This window comes from Sesamum indicum, linkage group LG12, assembly GCF_026168435.1.
Source record: "Sesamum indicum cultivar Baizhima isolate 11 linkage group LG12, ASM2616843v1, whole genome shotgun sequence".
NCBI lineage: Eukaryota > Viridiplantae > Streptophyta > Magnoliopsida > Lamiales > Pedaliaceae > Sesamum > Sesamum indicum.
Genome location: NC_142668.1, coordinates 14,492,453 through 14,516,469, shown reverse-complemented (window position 1 = coordinate 14,516,469; position 24,017 = coordinate 14,492,453). Strand labels below are relative to the sequence as shown.

The window sequence follows — 24,017 nt, the reverse complement described above, 5'->3', positions numbered from 1 at the left end:
AAGATTAAAAGTAAATTAGAGATTTCTTACTTACAAGGATTTTAACATTTTGGTTTCTAATTATAAGTGTTTTTACTAAAGATGGGACTCTACATCATTTCAGAATAAAGCTATCTATCATATTTTCTTTTTCTTCACACCCTCTGGTACGGTAGGAGTGTAGCAGCACTTGCTTGTGGCTCTGGCGCCTAATGAAGTGCCCAAAGCTTTCTTACTAGCGATCAAATGAAGAATTTGCTTGTGCATGCAATTAAACTAATACCTTTGAATTTGCCCATATCTAAAAGAGGTGATCCGGCCCTAGAAAAATAGAAGTTTCACCATTGGGGAAGAATGAATTTTGCATGAGAAGAGGGATTTGAACTCCTCCAACCAGCTTAGTTATAACCATTTAAGGCTGAATCGAGGCACTTGTGGCTACAGAGGCCATGAGATGAGTCATTTGGTGGTTAAAAGGGACCAGGGTACTTCAAGGCTCAGGCTAAACTAAGTACTGTTAGTAAGCTTGGAAATAATATTTAGATATCAAACTGTGAGGTCTGAAGATCACATGCAAAAGTATGTATAAACGCTGCAATATTATAATGAACCTGAAACATTTGATGCTGCAAATAGAATGATGTGGGAATTAACTCCTTAAGGTCTCCAAAAACCGTCTTGGACAAAGAGTGAAGCCATCTGTTGAAGGAATCCAGAACTTATAACTCAGGCAAATGGACCCCTGAGGTCTCTACTTAACCTAATATGTGCGACCCACTGCCACCCTTGAATCGTGCACACATAAAATTGGATAACTTTTGCTACCCATTCTCTCTACAGACACTACCTACATCACCGACTTGAACTCATTGCCGGGATCATCCCGGGCATGGTTCTAAAGTTGTGTCTGTTTTGCAGGGTTACAACCTTGTTAAGGAGTGTACCATTGCAGCTGGAGTAGCATCAACCTAAACCCATCACTAAAAATACCTCACTTTGTTTTTCAGAACAACATAGGAAAAGGCTCTATTTAGGCTAATCTAGTGCCGGTTAATATAGAATACATAAAATTAGTAACATCTCAATATCTACAACAAGATTTTATTAGATATCCTAACAACCACTTCACGTTCAATAGTCTTGAAACACAACTATATCTATAGACTTTCAGACTCGTCTCATCCCCAAAAGAGAAGATTATAGAGCTGCAGTGGTAGAAAATTTTCTTTCTCAGACATGATATGAAAGGATCATATTTGGATAATGAGCATGACTAAAATCTAATAATTGCATATTGTGTATAAACAGATATCAGAACTTGTGATCTGATCTATAATCCTATGCTACTGCAAATACATGGGACTCTTCATGGTTTCCTCTATTCATCTACAATCTGTATAAATTTCTGTATTTTTTTCATCTTGAGAGTCTTATTTATACCTGGAAAAGCCATTTTATAAGATGTGAATAATGTTTACACTATAGCACTATATCATCTCCTTGTATGGAAAGAAAGCAGAAAGCAGTAAACCACCTCTCACTATGAGCAGGTAGCTAAACAATCTTGAGGGATCACCAACTCTTCTCGATCCAACGTCTCCTTCACAGCCCTATAAAACTCTACCCAAGAAGACGAGCTATCCTCCACAGGCCCCCATAAAAACGTAGGATTGGGACTGGCAGGGCAAGCTGCAACCAAATCCAAAACTGAAACTGCAGGCCTCAATGTCTGTGGGAAATTGAATGCCAAATTATCAACCTTGTGTTCATAAATCTTCCCATTTCTATCGAGTTTATACCGCGAAGTGCCTTGAAATTCCCCCTTGGCCTCCCAAGGAACCCGAGGGACACCCTTCAAGTTCCATCTAATCAGAATCATATACTCAGAGGGCTGCCAAATCCTCAGCACGTCCAGTGATATCTCTCTGAACAAAATTCTGCCATGGAATCTCAGTGCCCAGAATATCAATTTGTACTTTTCGATTCCAGTAAACGTGTTTAAAGGGTCCCTGAATGTTATATCATCCCTGCCGCAATCAATTCACTGAAATAAATAACCAACTAAAACCGCCATCTTTCATATCAAGTAAAGTCAAAGTTTCTCCAAAACAACGCGAAATTAAAATCCAAGAACCATCAAGATTCACAGAAAACGCAAAATGGTACCTGTAGATGTCATAATTGAGGTCTTTGGTGAAGATTAAAGGAAGGTCTTCACGGAGAGTCCGCACAGCAAAGCCTAAATTGACATAAAAGTCATTTCTTTCATCCTGCTTGTTGTCCCGCGCAGTAGGAGTCCGGTTAACCTGCGCGACACCCCGAGGAGGTGGGGGCTCGAGCTTGGTCTGGGGCGAAGCAGTAGAAGTGGAAACCGAAGGAAGTGGAGGAACAATGGCGGAGGGTTTGTCTTTGGGTTGGAGTAGGGTTGGAGAAAGATTTGGCAGAATATAGGCCATTTATTTTTCTTGTTATGTTGGTTGTCTGAGGAACAATAGCTCGTAGCTGTTTGATTTTTGGGTTCTTCTTGTGGAAGGGGAAGAAGTTAGAGTTCTATAATTTTGAGTGGTTTTGAACATGACCAACATTTCCTTCTACATTCGCTGCATCTCTCTCTACAACTCAATTTTCACTCTAATTTCCCCACATATTTTTGCTGCTTCTCGAAGATGGACCAAATTAGAATGTGAAGACACGTTTAGCTCATGGGCTACCACAGCTGCATCTATTATTGGACCCTGTGATGCCCGACTTTTCTTGGGTTGCATACTTAATTTTCTGCTAAAATTTGTTAATTTAGGAATCAAATAGGCAGATGAATTTTCTAATTAATACATGTTACTAATTAATACATGTTACTAGCATAAAAATGTATCTTTATTAAAGAAAAATTATCAGTTAACATAAACACGCCAACGTGCATGTGTTAAATGAAATAATAATAAACAAAATATTGAATAGAAAATAGAATCCATTAAACGAATATGTTTACTCAAAATTATTTAACACCCAATTCCGCGCATAGAAGATGTCCGCCTCCCTTTCTGGAGAAGTCTAATATACCATTACAGCGTGGGCCAAATCTCTAATTCTGGCAAACTAACCTTAATTAGAAAGTGGGTGGGTATTAGTATATAGAGGATGACGGTTTTAGAATATCCTTCAAAAGGTAGGACATTCTCTCTTTGCTACCAACACTGAATATTCCACTGACTTAGCCAACATTTATTGGGCCTGTGGCTACCACACAGCCCAAAATTACCCCTTACTAGGCTGTAAGTTGGGCCGTCCCTGGCCCAACCTGATCAACAACTGACTCAGTTTACCTGAGCGAAGCAAATGTTCGGAGCGTGGCCGGAGGTAATGTTCTCCGCCGGCGGCTCTTTAATTTGGAGCGAACAAAGAGTTAATCAGGACAGCTTGCCATTAAGATATTTCTGAAAAAGCATTTTAACTTTGTTTGGATTTTTTTTAATAATTAAAGAAAAAAAGGGTTAAGCAAGCATTTGTAATACAAAATCCAGTATAGGAATAAATTTTCTGAAAATGAGATCGAAATGATTGACTGATCGAACCGGAAAATCTTCGAGAGTTCCCAATCACATATATAACACCAAGGAAATGAGCACAATGAGGATTGAATCTGAATGTAGGCGCATCTGAATGCAGCAGCTCCATGAGAAAGAAGCCAATGCCAGAATCTCAGCGCCAATTCCTATCGGCAACGTAAAGCGCTGTAAACACCATTGATGTTTAGTGCATCAGTGACTCTAATTTGTTGCCCATCTATACCTTCAATTTGTGCAAAAACATCAAAACAAATGCACCATAAAAGCAACAGAAACAAGGCTCAGAGAGTAATGATGCAGCAGCATCAACAAGCACAGCTTTCATCGTTTGATGGTACAACTCTCGATATACTGCCGTTTTCTCTCTCAATTATCGCCATTAGAGATTCAAACAAACTAGTAAAAAGGAGAGGAATTTGGAAGCGCGAGGCCTCATATCAAAGAAACAAAGACTCGTCAAAATTGAAAAGAGAAGAGTTATTTACAGTGTTTCTTTACATGCTGATTTGTGTTTGTTAAGAGGAGAGTTATCCGCCGGATATTTCGAAACAAGCCAGGGAAAATTACGTGTGGGGTGACTATATAATATATAGGTAAGAGCACCAAAGAAACCCTAATTATGGCTGTCGATGAATTTACAGCGATGCCCTCGGTGGCTGGCGGCCGCCGCCTCCGTTGTATGTTTCAGGTTGTGGTTGCCCTGCCCTTCATTAATTTGACGGTTGACAGTATTACTCCCCACTTTTTACTTTCAAGTTTTCGATAAATTTAATCCCGTTGTTTGTGTTTTCGTTTCTAATTTTTGAAATAATAATTAAAATAAAAATATATTTATTTATACGTGTTTTCATTAAAAATATATCGATTCGATACTGCAATTTTATATAAACTATAATTTTATTAATTAATTTAAATATATTTTTATTTTTTACAAATTTATATAAAATTGAAAAAAAATACATATTTTCGTCGAAAATTGAAAACCTAAATCAGTATTTTATATTTTTTATTTGTTGTTGAAATTTAGACATAAAAATGATTTATTTATCTTCAGAAGAGTTCACTTTGAATTTTTATCATTTTATTTTTTAAGAAAGAAATTGGTTAAATTATTCTTTAAATCGGATGGACCTAAATTTTTTTTGTTTTATTTCAAATGGATCCGATAAATTCAATTGGGTATTTGATTGTATCTCAACATATCGAATTTTCAGTTTATTTACGATTGGTTACTTGATCACTATTCTAAATTTAAACATTCCTATTATCCTAATTTCCCCCCTTTAGAATCATACATTCAACACTATGGACTTTCAGTCACTATTTTTTAAAAAGAATAATATAAAATTATACAAAATTTTCTGGGTTTTCTAAATTTTTTTCAAAACTTTGCAATTAAAAGGAATTTTACAATTTGGGTTACAAACGGAGTAATATATAGAAATATATCCAAACATTAGAGCCAGCAAATGAGTGTCTTAGACTTCGAAATTCAGATCGACGCCATTTCTTCAGATTAAGTTTTAACCCATTCAGATGATTGTTTATGGTGTGAATATCTCTCATGGGACAATGTTGAAAATACTCATCTTAATGGTTCATGTCAAGCCATAAAAATGAGAGGGGTGTAAAGAGTGATACTCACCGTGACAAGAATGAGCATCACAACAACCCCCCCGCTGGGTCTCTCTCTACATGATCAAATGCATCAATAATGATTTTTTTTATTGTTCCAACACCAAATATATTTTGCAGTTATCGTGCCGACCACGAAGCCATATTGCATAATGCATTTACTCGATAGTCTTATCCCCTAATGCAAAAGATGTACTGAAAATGGGATTCAGTAGTTCAGTGTCAGGAGTTTGCTCCATCAATAGATCAAAGCTTAACAGGAAGAAAGAGAACAAAATAAAACACCGTCAGCCAGAGTTTCTACCAAATAAGTAAAATGTAGGTCTGTCCCAGTATCTCCAGGCAGAGAAGGAAGTAGGGGCTTGCTAGTTAACAGGAACACCCTGGATATGAAGGGGTCTTCTATGTTTTGGTGATGAAATCCACGTGATGCTAGTGAATTAGTGCCCCATTTTTCATGGCAAGATCATACTTGGCTCTTGTGTTCTGGTCTATGAGTAAACTCAAAGTCTATATGAACAAAAGCTCTCTCGACCTCAGGAAGTTGCTCGAGCTTCTCTTGTAATGTTTCACCAATATTATGGGCTTGGCTCAAGAGCATATCTTCTGGCAACACAATGTCAACCTCCACAAAGTAGTGAGAACCAAAGGTGTATGCTCTGACCGTGTCAATATGCTTGATCTCTTTATGATGATTCCATATGAGATACGTTAATTTTGTAAGGAAATCAGGTGGAGCTGTTCTTCCAATTAGCGACCATACATTTTCAACAACTGTCTTTGCCCATGTATTGATTGTGTATAATGCTATCTGCAAGGCCACCAGAAGCAAATATTACTAAGGCAAGTACTGTATCTATTAAACAAATAACCTAACTGGTATTTAGAGGATCATGCTATCAGAAATTACATAAGGTGTGGATTTGCTTTGGTGAGAACAAGTAGTGCCAATCAAGCAAATGATTTTTTCCAATTAAGTAAAACATGCAATCATGTGATGATCCAACTAATTGCTTGAAATATAAGTTGACTCTCTGTTTTATCACTACTCATATCATAAGCAAAATTAACACAAGAAGGACCCACAAATATGGCACCTGCTGTTCCATAAACCAGTAAACTCAAACATAACTAATTAGGATTTGCCTTCATGTGATTATGAGACTCTATTGCTTGAAATGTAAGATATCCTGGATTCTGTTTTCTCGCTACTTATGTCATAAGCATGAGAACAAAAACCGAGTCTACTTACAATTATGGCACCAGTCGGATCAATCCACCAGTAGAATCGAACAGCTAAAACAGCCGTGGCCAATCCAATTGAGTTGGTGATGACATCAAAAAAATGATCTTGGGCATAGGCTCTGACAATTTCATTCTTAAATCTGCGGCAATAAAGCATAAGAGCAAACTTGACGAAAGTTACAGACACCATAATCCCTATCATCCATTTCTCCTTCTCATGGTCCATATCAGGGCCAGTCTGTCCACAGGGAAGAAATTGTATACAGCGTTAATTCAAATTAGCACCAGCAGATAAACATGATGCTGCCAAAGAAGAACAGATTTCTTTAATATTTGTTAGAGCCAAACACAATTTAAAGGAAAATACCTTTGCAATTAGTTGCCTGACAGACTCCAGTATTATTTGCAACCCCAGAGTTGCCATTACAGATGCAAAAACAATAATTCCCTGGGAACAATATAAACAGGTTAAGGAAGACAAATTGAGTTTGAATATCTCTTGTGAACCATTATGCACAACATATTTCTAAAATGGAAGAACAACAAATACTTCAACCTTGTTCACTCCAAAGGCAACACAAGTATAACCAAGAACAGTGGGTCCTTTTTCTTCTTCAAGATACAACATCTGGATTAAATGTCAAATCCATCTCATGCCAACTGCATGAACCATCTTAAAATCACCTGGCAACCTTGAACATTCCATTTCTATTTTGCCTAGAATGACATAATGTATGTTATGATCAAAAGGAAGAATAAAAAGAGCGCAGTGGCATGCTGCATGACAGATGTGGTTTGGCAACTTGTCCCTGGGCAGTTTAGTAAAACCAAATTCATATTTAGATCATAGATTCATGCTTATGATGGAGGGTACATGTCTAGTTATTTGAAATAGGAGAATATAGTGAGAAGACTTTAAGACCTTACCACTGGTTGCATCCGCTTCTTTCCAATTGGGTAGTGATACTGGTTTGGAGTTTTCATGGCATGGGAAGTAAACCACAGGATCAGCCCAGATAAGAGGTCTAGGAAAGAATCCATTGTTGATGCAATGACAGCCAAAGATCTGCTTTCAACTGAAGCATAGACTTTTGCAATGAAAAGGAACAGATTAGCTATATTTGACACATGAACAGCCATCCTTTCGCTCCTGGCAAGCTGTTTCATTTGATCCTGATAGATATTTGAGCAGAATGAGACAATCATACAAGTATGATTCATAAAAGTGAAGTTACTCCTGAGAATCAAGTCTGGCATATCTTCATGATGATCTTCAATCATAGTGTTCGGAACAAAAAAAAAACAAAAGGATAAATAACTTCTATGCAGGTAATCAAATAGACATTTTTTCTTCGTTTACCAAATTACCAAGACCCAAAAGCTATTTACAAAAATGTTGAAGTTTTCATCAACACTTGGGTATGTGCTACCTCCAAAAGTTTGAGATGATTAGCATTGTCCTTAAAGGAGTAAGAGTCAAAGAAGCCATTTAAGGTAAAAGAACAGAAACCTAAACTCCAATTCTCAGACAGACAGGTCACTGGTAATATTATCATGAGTATGACAGTGCATCAACAAGTAATCTAAAATTCTTTATCAAAAGGGGAAAAGGTTAATCCATAACTCCAAGAAAACCAACCTCTGTAAGAGCATCTGGTAAACAACCAGACTCATGAATAGTCTCCATCTCATTGAAGCCTTCCAGGAGTCTCTCTTGCTGTTTGTAATATTCAGCAACTTTTCGTTGTTTTCCTGATAAATAAAATATATCAAGAACACGAAACAATCAGATAACATGTCAAGAAGAAACGAATTGTACTCGCTTGTGTTGGCAAGATTCACAGACAAGTGCCACACTCAATGCAGAACTGGAAACTGGTGTGAACACTTTCCTGTGCATGCTAGATGCTAGATCATGTTAAAAGTTTAAAAACAAGCCTAGTGAATGTAGGAAACATCTGTAACTGGAAAGAAATCTTCAAATGCATACAATATAGAAATCTAGTAAGATAATAAAAGATACTAGAATATTGTACAGATGATATCCCCATTATAGAGCTCCGAATATTAATTCAAGGGAAAGTAATAAAGGAGAAGGCATCACGTTCAATCTAGAGTCTATCAGCAGCAGCTTTCACAGTATCATTTTCACATATAGTTAAAAGAAAAGGTGAATTCTTTAAATATATTGCCAGGACATTTATCTTTACAGAAGTTCCTGAAAAGAGAGTACTCTTCCCAAAAAACTTTTAACAGAAAAAAGGAAAAATGTATCTCTAATTAAATTTATAGCCTCACTGAAACCCAGGAAGCTAAAAAGAAAACCGTGGCCATTAGATTCGGATACTACTTCTTATTTGTTCTTGGTACTCTTATTCAAATTTGTCCCTTAAAAGGTTACAGTGTACAAATTATCACCAGAAAAAAACACTAGTTGTAGAAAGCGTCAGTAGCATACCATTGCTTATTAGCACGCATTAATAAAACTATTCAGGAAATCAAATCAACTATTTGAAATTTCATTCATGAATATAATATATATATATATATACGTGTGTCTGTGTCTGTATGAGAAAAAAAATATATACATATATATATATAAAGTATAAACTTAAATCTTCAAAGGACAAAGGAAATCTGAACTCGAACCCTCTTCGTAATATTAATTACCATGTATCATCCCAGTATCTGCGGAAAGGAATTTTTTTCCCATCTAGTACCACAAATGTGTTGTGTACTGTTCTCCTAATCAGCCAGTTATGGCATGTGATTCACATGTGCACATAAATTCACCAGAACTCTGATGAATTATCAATTAATCATACAAAAGAAAACCATTCAGCAATCTACACACAAAGCACGTACATACATACACACATACATGCGTACATACAAATCGGACATACTCTTATTCAGAAGGAGGCGTTCGAGACTGAAAGTTTGGTGACGATGATCGGTGCGACGCTCCGGCAACCGGAACTCATTAATGTTGAGCCTCCACGAGGACTGTCCGCCGTCGATCTCCTCCGCCCCCAGCAACTCCCTACGACTCTCTCCCACGCCGCAACCACTGCTACTCTCCATTGCTTAGATTTGGTATCTTCTTTTCCCTTTTGGTGGGATTTGAGAAGGCTGAAACGCAAAAGCTCACTGATTTTTCGTGTTGAGCAGTTTTAAACTCCCCCAGAAAGTTACTCTTTTTTCCCCTGATATAAGCATGGGAGGTTGGACAGTAGGATTACGGTGTATCTGGTCGTACGGGAGCAACGGGTCATACGTGGTGCGATATAATTGGTTGATTTGTGGGCTCATGTTCCGGTGTTTCACACGATTCTTTCTTCAAATAGTTCTGTATTACGGGAAATTAGACTCCTAACCTTACTTTACTTCCTCAAACGTCGTCAATGTCGTTTTCCATTTACCGTTTCTTTTAATATTTGTTAAAACAATTATTAAATTTAAAAAATTATTTATAATTTTTTAAATAACGATAGAATATTGATAATAATAATAAACATCAAAAGACTCCATTCTAATTTACCTTCTTAATTGTTAATGCACCTAAAGTCATTACCACGAGAAACACTGTTGAAAGTTCTGCTTGTACTTATCCTTTTGGTCTCAGTATTTATTTTTTATTAGTATTTCAGTATTTTAATTTTTATTGAGTCTGTTGCCAAATAGAGTTCAAAGTAAGTTAGTTTTCTTCTTTAGCTATAACTCTATTTTTTATATATAGTTTCACATCTCTGTAATTTTAGAAAGAGAGGGTTCAAATGAATAAAGTACTTGAGTTTTAAGATGAATAAAACTTAGTTTTTCTTCTTTTTATTCTCTAATTTACTACCATAAATGTACTCTGTTCGTCACACTTCAAATTTTAACAAACACTTTTTTTTAATTAAAATAAAAGACTATTTTTCTTTTAATTCTATTTGTTAATCTACCAATTCTCAATTATGTGAAGCTTGTCATGTCACTTTTGACTAGCCATATGCTATTTTCTTTTTTCTTGTCAATTTATTATGGTACGGTGACTTATGTGTGGAAAAAATAGACATATCAGCAAATGTATGTTCTCATAAATTAAGCGTCACGATCGATAATATTTTGCCAGAAAAAATATAATTTAACTCCATGTGATATTATTAATCTGTAAATTACTTTCCTATATATATATATATATATATATAAAATTAACAGTTTATTATATTTTTTTAAATACAACAATTTATCTCTTTATATTTTTTAAAATAAATAATTTTTGGTGTGCACTAAATCCGTATTTTGACAGTCAATCACACCTAGCCGGGTGTGAAATATGTGGCGTTTGTAAGCCTAAAAGGAACTGGTCTATATTGCTCTCAAGACTCTCAACTCAAAACATCGGAAATGCCAACCACAAATACTGATTGCTGTTTCATCGTCGAGAAATGAACAAAGTTGACGGATTTTCTGTTGCAAGACACATAGAACAAGTTGGCACTTGGGGTGGTGTTGTCATAATTTGTACTTGTATGCACACCAGCAGTATATTCCCCGAATTTATGGAGCAATAAATACACAGAGGTTTGTTTGCTTAAGATACTACTGCACAAAGATTGAGGCGTACAACAATGGGTTGGTAACTTAGCAGCATCCTTTGCTCATAAGAAAGAAAATTATAGTCTTTCGATCAATTGGAGACATTTATTGTCTGATATTTATATATTCGAGATACAATAATAGTTTTCTCGAATTATATCGCGTGTATATGATTTTTTTATTTTTTAACACGCACCCAGTAAAATTTAATTTGTGTACGGTCCGCTGTGAGAAAGATTGTAATTAAATATACTACATGCAAGTAAATAGTGTAAAATTTTCTACAAATATCTAATAATAGTGATGATTAAAAAATACCATGTTATTGACGAAAGAATGGGAGGACAGGTACAAGGACGGAATTTGAGAAATGGAATGTCGTGTCAACAACAATATTCTAACAAACACTGCCCAAAAACAAAGAGAAAATGGTTCCAACAAGGATCCGCAGTCAAATCCACATCCAATTCTTTAACAAAAAGAAATATTCCACTAGTTGGGCATAGTTAGTGAAAGATGGAGTCGGTTTCTTAAAGGGATTATTTCACTTTTTATATTTAAAATATACTTCTTTTCCAATTTCAATATCTCAAGTTTTCAAGTCATTAAAAGTTTTTAATTTTCATCCGCTTGAGTGACCTTCGTTAAATTGACGGTCCATTGATTACTTAATGGAGGATACTCAGGCGGATGAAAATTAAAATTTTTGAGTATCAAATCTGATAATTTAAAAATCCTCAGATATATTTTATATTATCCTAATACTTATACATTTTCCAACTAGAGTAAAACCTAACGTTTCTTTACGTGATAATGCACTAAAGTCAGGTCCCAATAGCCCGAAAAAGGGAACATGTCAATTTCTTGATGCATGAAGGTGACAAGGAGGGGGGGGGGGGGGGGGGGGGAAGCCCTACAAAATTATTGTGGAGGAGGTGCATTCTAATTTGTTCACGAAATTTTAACATCGCAGTGGCGTACCCCATGGAGGATAAGAACCTTATCTCGAGATAAACATTTTTACTTGAATTAAATTAATTATAAAATAAATATAATATATTTGATGTATGATTAATTTATTTTACTATACTATACACCAATTATACTGTGAGTATATTTATTATATAATTAGTTAAGATGGAATCAAATTTGATTTAAATTAAAATTATCCTCTAAAGATATGGCGAAATTGGTTCTTATGATTACGTTAAAAGCGGGTTATCTAATAAAGGATTTTGTAGTTTGAGGTTATCAATATATGTAGTTATGATAAAGATTGGTGAAAGTGATTGCGAACAAAATCCATTTTATTTTTTTATGTTTTTCAACTCTGTAGGGAGTCTATCTGTTGGAGAAGGGAGAGAAAACCGAATCCGAATTGTAAGTCAAATTTGAGTTTGACCCATATGATTGCTATTTGGGCATGAGATGTGGGCTGAATATGGGCTGTTTGATTTGATGTGATCCAGCCCAGATTTGAGGGTGATTTGTAACTTCAATCTGGGTTGAGGGCATGAAAGTAATTAGAAAACTGAGCAACGTCATCAACAAAGATTTTTCTCGCTCTTTCACGTGCTCCTGTGGGCGGGAGCATCCGGTGCCTCTGCTAAGCCATAAAAATGTAACTGATCGAAGAATAAGAGCGCGGTGGAGCGAATACATGGAGACCAAAAGGCAACAAGTTAGGTATAAGCATTGTGGGTGACATAGAGCGAGAGATCATGGCTATCAATCGGAAATCTAGTTCCGCTGTATTGTGATTTTTGTGCGCAATCTCCGAATAATTGGATCACATTTGATGATTGTAGTTTCTGAGCACTTATCGATATGGTTAGTGGTTAATATGCTTCTGGATGATGTTATCGATTATGTTTTGCTAATGGTGGTATTGTTACGAGCAGCATTTTGGTTATTGTTGATGTTGGAGTAGATGTGGTCGGAGTGGTTGTCTGCAGTGACAAGTTAATAGTTGTTACTTTCAGTTGGTCTTCTCCACTGGTGTTTTTGTGAAGACCCGATTTCGTGTTTTGATGATCTGGAATTGATTATGAACGCGGTGTTTTTGCATGGCAGGATATTTTGACTGAAGATCAGCGTGAGAACTTGGAGCGATTCATGGATGTTACTAGGACGTGGTATCTTAAATACTCAATTATCCGTCCGAAAATTTTGTGTTTTGTTCTTGCTAAATAGAGAGGCTCCTCTTTGTAATGTACTCTTCTTCATGTGGATCGTCAATTAGTGCTTCGGTAGCTGGCTCTAGGATGTTCTATTCTCATGCTTGCTTCCAGGAAACTTAAAACTGCAGTAAGGTGTAACTTTTTGTTGTTTGCTTTACTGTGGACGTAGTTGTGCATTTACTGGAGGATCGCTTGCCTTTTATGGTAGTACCTTTGAGGTGGTATACTGGCTTATGATAAAATCACGGAAGTTCAATTTTGTGTTCGTTTAAATCAAAATTTAGCATATCATATTTCCATGGTTCAATTAATTCTACCTATCTGAAAGCATTATTTACTTATGCATCTTATCATCATGGTCACTGTCAATTATAGACTACTTGTTCTTTATTTTGGATCCAGTGAAGATCTTGCTACGCACTGTCTGAGCATTGCTAATTGGAACCTTGAAGAAGCTTGCGACGTACTTTTTGCCAATCCCCGGCTACGCATGCCAAAGTCACTAGAACGTCAGAAGAAATACGACGCGGTCTATGAAACCTACCAAGGCAAATTTTTGTGTTTTAAGTTGGAAATTTGTTATGTGCCTGAAGAACATATACTATTTTGCTTTAACTTCGTTCGAATGCATCGTCACTTTTCAGCTCTCTCTTGAAGGTAGATTTCAACTAGAAATGGGAGCAGCTTTGTGTTTAATTTTGACCTTGCTATTTACTTTTGTTATGCCTGGGACATGTGAAGTTTTGCTCTTATTCATTCTCCAGCTCCTTTTACTGTTGCAAAAACATCTCACGCTACAGATCAATTGGTTGTCTGGATTATTTTTCTAGCTACATGCTTGTTTTTTGAGCAAAGAATCTTGCTAAAGGCTTTTAAACTTCACAGATGACTCCGTTGACTTAATTTTGGCTGATGGAATCACTCGCCTGTGTGACAACATTCAGGTAGATTTTGCAATTACATGTCAGTGCCGACCAGTCTATAATCTATGTTTGGAGAGGATAGTCAAGCTTAGCTGATGAATTTACTTGTCTCTCATTGAAGTGGAGGCCTATATTTTAAATCCTTAACTATCTTTTTTGTATCTCTTTAATTGAATATAGAGAGTAACATGCAGGCACTCGTTTCCTTTGGCAGGTTGATCCTCAAGATATTGTCATGGTAAGTTGCATCTGAAATTTCTTACCACGAAAAATGCTCGGGGTTATTATCATGAAACACTATATGTTGAACGAATTATTCAAATATAGTTTGGTTTCTTGTAAACCATGACATGAGTGACACTAAAAGAATGATAATACTTAATTATTCTGTATGGAAAAGAGAGGTTGTTTGAGTGTTAGTTTTTAGCTTACTTTTATTTCCAATGTTTTCTAGTTGGTGCTAGCATGGCATATGAAGGCATCTACCATGTGTCAATTCTCGAAGCAAGAGCTTGTTGATGGATTTGAATCTCTTGGGTAAGTACATCTGAAGCCTTATGAACTTCTTTTATTCTCTTATTAGGTTGAAATCGATTGAAATTTTATCTTAGGATTTTATTCAAGCTTACATCTATGATGGCAGGATAGAGACAGTGGAGCAGTTAAAAGAAAAAATACCGTTTATGCGTAGCGAACTGGAAGATTCACGTATGTGATGGTGAAAAGCCGTTACTAGTCAAATAAGTTATTCACTTTCTCAGGATACTCATCCTTGCGATATTTCCGTCTCCCACCCAGGACCTTTTTGCTTCATTAATAGATTGAGTGTCAATGATCTTCTGTCATTTTCTTTCTCAAGTTCCTCATTTTTTGTTTCTGAAGAAACATTTACGAAAAGAATAAATTTTCAAGGAAGAATTTGTTCTGATGCATAATTTTATTGAAGAATTAGTGACCCAGGGAAGATTTCAATATGTGTGATCTCATCAAATAACATCTGTTTTCCTGTTGCTAACTTATGCTTATTATTTTGTCCAGATAAGTTCCGGCAGATCTACAACTTTGCATTTGACTGGTGCAAAGACAAGGTAGCTTGGCTTGTTCCATGCATTAATGCTTTTTCTTGGTTGAATTTGTCCATGTTAACTCAAAGCTATTTGTGGTCTCCATGAGAAGTAAAGTTGTAGAAGATCTCACCACATCGTTTACTAATATTTTCTGCCAAGAAATTAGGAAAACTAAATGTTGAACATCCGCCAAAATGCTGCATCCTACCAGCCTGCAGACGAGGGCAGAAAACCATGTTTAAGTTTTATCACCTAGGAAAAGAAATACAGCGGAGTTCTGTTACTATTTGCATTCAACAGTTGAGAAAAATCTAAGTCTTCTCTTGAAATTACCTCATGGTTGTTAATAATAAAGTCTAGCCTTTTTTTTCATTTTTCCTCATCAATTATACTTGCAACCAACCGAAACTTCTGCTTCATCAAGGTTGTTTGACATCAACCTATATATTGATTATCCAGTAACTCCCATTATGTAAGCTGATATATCTGAAGTATTGGATGACCTTTTCACTCTTGATTTCAGGGCCAGAAGGTTTTGCCACTGGATACAGCACTTGAGATGTGGAAGTTGCTATTTGCACAAAAGAAATGGCCATTACTTGATGATTGGTTCCAGTTCTTGCAGGTCAAACAAACTGCTTTTTGGATTTCCATTTGTTGTACAATGAGAGTATGTAATGGTAGTTGTATGTGTGCGCACATGCATGTGTATCCTCATGCTTGTTTATGGGTGGATGAGTTTGTGTGGCTGTTGATCCTACTCTCGAGATGCTTATGCCTGCCTAGTGAGTATACTGTACAAGCATGCAATATGCATTCTCAAGCATTGCAAGAACTAAAAGAAAACACCTTTGCTAGTGGCATACTTCAATACATAAAATGGACTCAATTTGACAGTCTCGGTTGTGACAAACTCAGGAGAGTGTATATGGAGAGATTTGCATGTCATTTATTCTCTGGTATTTTTCATGCTTGGAACTCCTTAAATAGACCTTATAGGTTGTGACGGATGGTAAAGTTGCATTTCATCTAGACTCATGGATGCTTTCTGAGGTAGATTTTTAACTCAAAGCTACCAATCAATAAACCATCTGTTGATGAATTCACAAAAGTTTTTCTTATGATAAATGGTTATTTTTTCTGCTCATGCATTTCTTTATGAAGTCCATTTATTAACATTTAGGCACCTTGCGATTCTCATGGTTCAGGGAAAACATAACAAAGCAATCTCCCAAGACCTATGGAGCCAGACCTTGGAGTTTGCAACGGTAAATAAGAATCGACGAAATGAAATTGAATATGTAACTTGCGTGGGCTGTTCACAGGCTTGTTTGTTTCTTTTTACCCTTCTATTTGCCCTCGTATCTCTTTCATGTCATGCAAAGTTTCTAAACTTTTGGTGGGTCAAGAACTTTTAGGCCTGTCCTTCTTCTCCACTTGTTTAAAGAAGACGCTGGATGCTGTTCCATTCATAATTTCCATTTACGGTGTCTCGATAATTCAAGATTATATAACCTGATTTCTGGCCTTTTGTGGTTATCTTCTTTTCTATAAATGCAGACTGTAGATACTTCATTGTCAAACTATGATCCTGCTGGGGCATGGCCATGTGTGATCGATGATTTTGTTGAATACTTGATTGAGACGGGCAAAGTACAGAAGGCCTGAGTATCATCTTAACTTCGTCCTTATAATTATTAACTCATCTAAGGTTCAGAAAGCAAAGAGGAGTAATGCTATTGTGGGTGAATTCCTCGTCCTGTCTCTCTGATTATCATTGATACATCTCTCTCCCTTGGCCTTTACCATAGTATTGTCTATATCCTGTAGAAGCAAATTTGACACTGGTTTCTTGTGGTGGATGTAATTTGAGCGAGGAGTGAAAAGAAAAATTGCCATCGACACATTCCAAATAATTTGTAGAGAGAGAGTTTTATATTTGGTGGTGTCTTGTCAAATCAATGAGAAGTAATTTAGTGGTAAAAATAATATCAAAGATTTTTATAATAACGTTGAGAGTTTTAGTATATGATAAAATGTATATATTTATGATGTATTTTAAGTATATTCTCATTGATAATTTAATATTATCGGTATAGTCATCGGTTTCCAGTTGTTGAATGAATAAATTATTGTAACCGAGATTGCAAAGAATACGCTTCCTTTAATCCTGACTTTTTATATCTTGGGACAAAAGTCCACTTTGGGACGAGATTCGAAACGGTCCGCGGCCCCCATTGGCTAATATGTGATATACGGCGCTTTACAAACAAGAATGACCGAAAAGTAGCATAATGTTTGGTAATGTGTTTTAAGCGTTTTGTTTTGTATTTTGGAGATAAACAAAAAATAATAATAATAATAATCAAGTGTATGTTAAAGATAGAAGGTATGTTTAGATTAATGTTTTGAGATAATTTAAAATATTTTAAAATTAATAGTGTAGGTTTGATATTAGAATTTGAGAGATAGAAATTACTATTTATTATTAAATCATATCTTTTATATATATATTTTTATATTAAATATGTATATATATAAATATTGTATGTTTAATGTTGTATTTTAAGAGATAAATATTATTATTTATTGTCAAATCATCTCATTTTTATACTATATATATAAGTGTATATATATTATATATAGAAAATTGGAAAACAAAAAGACACAAATAAAATATAAAAATACAAAAATAAATATTGAGTGTATTTTATCTTATTTTAAAAAATTCGAAAGCATGAAACTAAATATTGTGTAGGTGTATCGGGTAAGTGCCGTGCTATAGAGTTGAACTTATTTCAGGATATTGAATTATAACTTAAAAAACATCACAAAATAAAAGGAAAACATGCTTTTTTTCATATTAAATAAATTTTTTGTTAAGTTTAGCGAAAAAATTAATGAAAGGACCAAAAGTGAAAAAAAAATTAAAATTTGAGTATTAAATTGCAACCAAATTGTTTGAGGACCAGTATCATATTAGTGAGTATATTTAATTAGAAAAGATGTACTTATCCCACTTATTTCTCTTTTTTGCCGTTATACTTGGCTCAAATTCCACTCCCGCACCCTGTGTTATTCTTGTGTTGAGCACATCAAAGGAAAAGATGCATTCAGTTTCAGTCACTAACACAAGTCGTTTTATTGATCGCATTGAGAATCGCAATTGGTTAAACACATTCACTGCTGGAGGAGTGGAGAAAACCCAGAGCAGTAAGTATGGGTGTGAGGATTAGGGGTTTCAGGGAGGGTTAGGACAACCGCTAGGAGGATTGGGAATATTGGTAATGATGGGAGGAGTAGGGCAAGCAGTTGGAGGTTTAGGGACAGGGATGACGGGAGAATTGGGACAACCGGAAGGAGGAATAGGAATAGGGAAGATGGGATGATGAGGGCAACCGGTCGGAGGAGGATTAGGAAGAGGGATAATGAATGGGGGATCAGGACAACCGGTTGGCGGTGGAGGAGACGGGGGCTTACGACAGACACACGGAGGACAAGGAGATGGGATCGTAGGAGGCTGCGGGTGATGCGTGTCTGGAGAATCTGGAGGGCTGGTATCAGGGGGACCTTGGGGAGGGTCACCCTCACCACCACAGTCTCTTATGCAGATGCATTTCATCAATAATCCCTTGCAATTTCCTGAGAGATAACCTTCTTTCTCGCATATTTTGGCACAATTACTGTCCAGGATGCAAACGCCATGGAACAACCTGCTTGGTGCCGAGCAAACCGCTGCTCCTACGCCATTCTCTGTCATTTGATTAATAAACACATTCAGATTCAGAAAACAACGACAATGAATGAGAGACATAAGGAGGAAAAAATTAGTGACTACGCGAGATTAGAAGATGCAGCAGCAGCAGCAGTGCTGCTGCAGGCAACATCTTGGCCGACGGAAGTCTGGGCATTCCGAGGTATGTGTTCTTCTCTTTAACTACGTATTTAGAGGTATTCCGAGGTAGTGGAAACAACCAACCCATTGATCATCTATTACATTACACGCCAATCACTTGTGGTGTTGGAGAGCATTGGAGTACTAATGCAGAAACCTGTCATGAACTAATATAAAGCATGTAGGAACTCTCTGAGACATTAATGAAACTTTCTACTTAATTGCTTTAGGTGTATCAGGACATATCATCTTCCCTTGGATTTTTATATCCTTCCATTTAATTGAAGATACCGAAAAGCTCATCATCTTATTGTCAGCCCAATCTGCATTTTACCAACATTGATTTTCAGCTTGACAGATGGTTGTGGCATATAATGTCGGAAACTCGGAACAGTTGTACAATCAAATACTCGGTTACGCGTGGGAATTCCTACACTTTAACTGAATGAGAGTTCATGTTAAACATAGTGTACCGGAGGGTAGATTGCAATTTACCCGTTAATTAAATGAAATGTTGTTGTATTTGACGAATTAAATGATGTATGATGGGATACATTCTCGTTCCCACTTAGGTCTACGTCCGTAGGTAGTCTTACTGCTGATAGTTAACAGTCTTACACCTTTTTCGAGAACTGAAGTAGACCATAATGCGACTATTATCTTAAGTCTTAAATCTAATTGTTATTTTGTTTTAACGACCAACAAATTAAAAACAGAGTCCAATTCCTTGTGGGAGTGATGGTGAAAATTGCACCCACCAACATGAGAAATTCCATTTTTATCCATAATGTTAAGGAAAGAGATACCAGGATGATTAGCGAATGCAACAGCATTAATAATTATTGTTTTGATTAATTTTAAACCACACACACATATTTGTCATAGCAGACAAACAGGAAGAGAGAGAACCCAATCCAGGGAGTTGTGCTGTGGAGTACATGGAAATTGAAGTATATATAGAGAAGGCAAGTTGGGGGTGGGGAATGGATGATGTTCATCAGCAGGGCCTGGTGCAGAAACAGCGGCCGCGGAAGCCACGGCACCAGCCATCGGTGAAACCCTCATTCCTGCACACCAGCCCGCAGTTGTGGCTGCTGACGCACCGACCCTTGAACCCATGGCTCTGCGACTCGCAAGTCCTCCCCTCCACCATTATTCCCTCTCCTGTACGTACATTATTAATTAACATCAAACCAATTATCATATATCAATAAACATTAATTAGTAAAGAAGAGAGAAAACATTAAAGTAATTTGTGTGTCTCACGCACGGGAGGCCAAGAGCAACAGCAGGAACACAAGGCACGCCGTCGCGGCTCCACCACTCCACTGCCCGATTTTTTTCTCCATAACCCAAGCTATCTGAATATACCTCTCACTGTCCTTCCTCTCTCTCAGCTCTTTATATATATGTATATATGTCTGAACTCTCGAGTGTAGATGCAGAGAAAGAGAGAGGGTAGCGCATACATATATAGATGGATGTATTCGGGGAGTGAGAGTGAATATCACGTTTTGTTCGAGGGCCAACTACAGATGTCCAACTTATTACATGCAATGCGACACGTTCATCTCATCAACTCTTTTCTTTAGTGTGTTTTTTCTTCTTTCTTATTATTATTATTATAAATGTCTGAAATTGGAGACTTCATTAAAACTAATAAAGCAAACAGAAAATTACACTTTAATTTGTACCTTTTATTTGGAGATTATTAGTTCAAATTGTATATATATATATAAATATATTGTAAATAATATTTGGCCCATGACCTAATTTTGGTAGGCCCAGATTAAATAAAGGTCCACACCCACTACCCACTAGGATGGCTCTCAACCCAACCCACTTATTGGCCCATTATCTGGCCCACCACTCGGCCCGTGATCAGATCCAGATTCTAACCTATATCTACTAAACTTAATCCAAATTCTCTCGTTCTTTCTCTTGCCTCTCATCTTTGTCTTACCGGGCCTCTCTCTCTTTTCACTGTGTTGCATGGTTTCCCTCGTCTTATTTCTATGATAGCTTTGGAACTCCTCATCTGACTCTTCTTCTTCTTCACCTCTTTAATGTCTTGACCTTTTAAATGGGGATCTTGGCCCTAGCCATGGATACCCGACTGACATTTCTTCTTCCTCCTTACATCTTACTGTAAAAAGTTCTTTGTGAACTTAAGGAGAACTTTTGTAGTGGGTATTTAGAAACCAGAAAAGTTGAGGGGGTCTTAGTGACCGAAAATCTTGTGTGGTTGGCTATCTGTGTGAAGCAATTTGTAGGTTGTGCGGGTGTGTTGCCTTGTGACCATTTATCCCTTCTGAATCTGGCTATCTTAGCCTTAGAACATTTTATTTCTACATTTGTAATTATATTTGTTATAATTTGTAATATTGTTATTTTGTATATCTTGACCTGTAAATTTATCCAAAAGGTTGAGTACCCTTTGTTGCTATAATAGTTGTTAGGATTCAATTTTTGGAGAAATCCTAAAGGGGTTTATCCATCTTACATATATATATATATAAAGAAAAAAAAACAAATTAAATGATCATCTTTATACTTAAGTTGAATTGCAGGAAGGCTTGTTAATAACTCAGAATTATCATAAATATTTGATTAATACCAATATCAATTTAAATTTGAACATAATCATGAATGTGGTTTAGCTAGAAATTAATTAATCATCATAATAGATATCTAATGACGATGGTGATGGTGATGAGGGCGATGAGTCACAAGGCTTTTCACAGACGCAGCGGCGCCAGATTCCTTCGCAGCGGCCATCCGTAAACCCTTCCTGTGAGCACACAATCCTGCAGTTCTGATCCACGAAGCAGAATCCTTTGAAATTCACACTTGCTGATCGACATGTTCTCCCCATACACTCTTCTGCATAAACATCATCAATTTTCATTCAAAAAATTAAGAAAACAAGAATTCTAATGTAATATCAATATTTCGAAAACGTACGAGATGCGAAAACCAACAACAAAAACTGCAGGATGAGTCGAAGACTGAGAGCACTTTTACTCCCCAATCCCATAGTTGTCAATTTCTGCTGTTTGTCGGATCGATCTCAAGAGGTAAGAGTAAGACGCATTCTCAATTTCTCATCTCAATTTATAGCAGTAAATCGATGATAATAGTTACGTCGAAATGTTTGATACAAAATCTGTGGTTTATTAAGACAGGTTTTAAGTCAAAAATTGTATTTACTCGAAATTTCCCAAGTTAGTTCCATTTGGGAAACCATTGTTAATATTAGAGCTATAGTATGATAGATAGACAAGAAAGCAAGGACAGGGTTATAATTTTTATTTGTTGAAAATATTACAGCCTGCGGAATGAAGTTTCATAGACATAAGTAATAACAATAGATGGCATAGGTGGATGAGATGAGTATGAGGGTGATCACAACATCATCAGTTATGAAGAGCACAGGGTCTCCTACAAACACAGCGGCGGGGGGAGGGGCCTTGAAATTCACAGGTGCCGGAGGGGTAGCCTAAGGGCAAGCAATCAGCCCTGCAGTTGAAATCATTCACGCAATTTCCATTGAATAGTGTGCAAACGTCACCCAAACTCTCCTCTGCAAAACACACAAAATTACAATTGGGGAAATTGAATTCTAAGACACACAAAACAAAACTACTTACGAGAGGCGAAATCCAATACTAAGACACAGAGAAGTGCAATGCCCACAAAGTGTTTAGCCTCCATCTATGTATGCATGTAATTGCTTTTGATCTGTTTAACGTTTGCAGTGCTGCTGAAGTTGTGTGTCATGAGCTTACATTTATATATATACACAGAAGTACGAAATTATGGTGACAGGCTAATTAATCACATAATTGTGCATATATACTTTCCGTTAATATGTCCAATGGAATTCTTGCAATATTTATAGAAATGAAACGGCATTTAGAGATGTCAAAGTCCCTTGATTTAGCCAATTCTACTCCCTTAATTCCATCATTCCTATTAGTGTGTGTGTTTGTGTAGAAAACATTTAAATATTATGTCAAAAACGAAGAGAGAGAGAGAGAGGGAAAAAAAAGACAAAAAGGGTTAACTTAAAAAGGAAAATTATGTACAATGAAGAGAAAAAAAAGGATGTTAGTAAGAAAAAAACCTCCCACTAGACCTTGACACCAAAATATGCCTCTTGAATTATATATATACTAGTCGTTATGGCACGTCGCTCCTACATGTATATAATAAATATTTTTTTTATATTTTAAAATATATCATAAATAAAAGTAAAATATATATATTATATTCAAAAAAATTAGTTTATCAGTTAATGCAAAATTGAGAAAGTTGAATAAGTCAATTATCTTTCAGTTGAAATGGCATTTCTGACTTTACAAAAAATTAGTGCGGTGGTAATCAGTGACCTCCGTTCGTGAGTATGCATGATTTTTTTTTTTTTATATTAGTATAGATATAATACTAGTATATATAGTACACTCAAATAGATGTGTTAATTGGATAAATAAAAAGTATAAAAAACTAATAAGTTTGAGAAATTATTAAAAGAATAAGAAAGAAAAGAGAGAGAGAGAGATGGGAAGTGGAAAGTTGAGAAAAAAATAAAGGAAAAAACTAAATACTAACAAAATAATTAAAAAAAATAAAATTTGAAGAGCCAAATGAGTAATTTTCAATTATAAAAGTATTTTGGTGATGGAGGTGCTGCATATTCTTTTATTTCAATACTGCTAACCTTTCCTTTAACGCTATTTTAATTCTAAAGTATTTGCGATGGTTTATATTTTTGTGATAGAATTAAATTTGGACAAAAGTTGTAAGTTTGGAGGTACTGAAAGTTTGAAATATTTAAAAATCAAAGTAAAAATGAAAGAAAGTTAAAGTTGGAATATCTTCAAAATCAGATTGATATTACAATTTTATTAATAAATTACAAAAATTGTTAGAATATATTTTTT

At 35.9% G+C, this 24,017-nt stretch overlaps 4 protein-coding genes, 2 long non-coding RNA genes and 1 other non-coding gene across 14 annotated transcripts; 2 read left to right on the top strand and 5 right to left on the bottom strand.

Moving 5' to 3' along the window:
• Positions 1-1,234: 1,234 nt before the first annotated feature.
• LOC105175107 (uncharacterized) lies at positions 1,235-2,793 on the bottom strand. Its single transcript, XM_011097446.3, has 2 exons — positions 2,146-2,793; positions 1,235-2,006 (listed from the first exon to the last, which is right to left on the bottom strand). The coding sequence occupies exons 1-2, from the start codon at positions 2,433-2,435 to the stop codon at positions 1,520-1,522; spliced, it is 777 nt and encodes a 258-aa protein (XP_011095748.2). The 5' UTR covers positions 2,436-2,793; the 3' UTR covers positions 1,235-1,519.
• Positions 2,794-3,822: 1,029 nt separating this feature from the next.
• Positions 3,823-3,902, bottom strand: LOC148784888 (small nucleolar RNA snoR116). Its single transcript, XR_016063464.1, has one exon. It is a non-coding gene; the product is annotated as a small nucleolar RNA snoR116 (small nucleolar RNA).
• Positions 3,903-5,351: 1,449 nt separating this feature from the next.
• On the bottom strand, positions 5,352-9,627 carry LOC105175105 (metal tolerance protein 9). The gene is made up of 6 exons (XM_011097442.3): positions 9,332-9,627; positions 8,065-8,177; positions 7,353-7,598; positions 6,793-6,873; positions 6,433-6,663; positions 5,352-5,991 (listed from the first exon to the last, which is right to left on the bottom strand). The coding sequence occupies exons 1-6, from the start codon at positions 9,507-9,509 to the stop codon at positions 5,647-5,649; spliced, it is 1,194 nt and encodes a 397-aa protein (XP_011095744.1). The 5' UTR covers positions 9,510-9,627; the 3' UTR covers positions 5,352-5,646.
• A 2,880-nt stretch (positions 9,628-12,507) lies between these two features.
• On the top strand, positions 12,508-17,269 carry LOC105175104 (uncharacterized). Of its 8 annotated transcripts, XM_011097438.3 has the most exons (11): positions 12,524-12,839; positions 13,083-13,144; positions 13,592-13,737; positions 14,075-14,133; positions 14,327-14,350; positions 14,567-14,649; positions 14,756-14,820; positions 15,151-15,200; positions 15,703-15,804; positions 16,388-16,447; positions 16,740-17,269. In XM_011097438.3, the coding sequence occupies exons 1-11, from the start codon at positions 12,837-12,839 to the stop codon at positions 16,845-16,847; spliced, it is 762 nt and encodes a 253-aa protein (XP_011095740.2). In that variant the 5' UTR covers positions 12,524-12,836; the 3' UTR covers positions 16,848-17,269. The 8 variants fall into 8 exon arrangements, with proteins under 8 accessions (XP_088732074.1, XP_088732072.1, XP_088732073.1 ...); XM_088875946.1 differs by lacking the exon at positions 16,740-17,269 and having other exon boundaries at positions 12,511-12,839; positions 13,083-13,321; positions 16,388-16,707; XM_088875947.1 differs by lacking the exon at positions 16,740-17,269 and having other exon boundaries at positions 12,512-12,839; positions 13,083-13,407; positions 16,388-16,707.
• Positions 17,270-18,208: 939 nt separating this feature from the next.
• LOC148784887 (uncharacterized) lies at positions 18,209-19,747 on the top strand. The gene is made up of 2 exons (XR_016063400.1): positions 18,209-19,096; positions 19,425-19,747. It is a non-coding gene; the product is annotated as an uncharacterized LOC148784887 (long non-coding RNA).
• A 141-nt stretch (positions 19,748-19,888) lies between these two features.
• LOC148784886 (defensin-like protein 1) lies at positions 19,889-20,529 on the bottom strand. The gene is made up of 2 exons (XM_088876752.1): positions 20,345-20,529; positions 19,889-20,238 (listed from the first exon to the last, which is right to left on the bottom strand). Exons 1-2 carry the CDS (start codon positions 20,421-20,423, stop codon positions 20,072-20,074), a joined length of 246 nt encoding a protein of 81 aa, XP_088732878.1. The 5' UTR covers positions 20,424-20,529; the 3' UTR covers positions 19,889-20,071.
• A 1,823-nt stretch (positions 20,530-22,352) lies between these two features.
• LOC148784885 (uncharacterized) lies at positions 22,353-22,818 on the bottom strand. Its single transcript, XR_016063335.1, has 2 exons — positions 22,725-22,818; positions 22,353-22,657 (listed from the first exon to the last, which is right to left on the bottom strand). It is a non-coding gene; the product is annotated as an uncharacterized LOC148784885 (long non-coding RNA).
• Between the last annotated feature and the right edge of the window lie 1,199 nt (positions 22,819-24,017).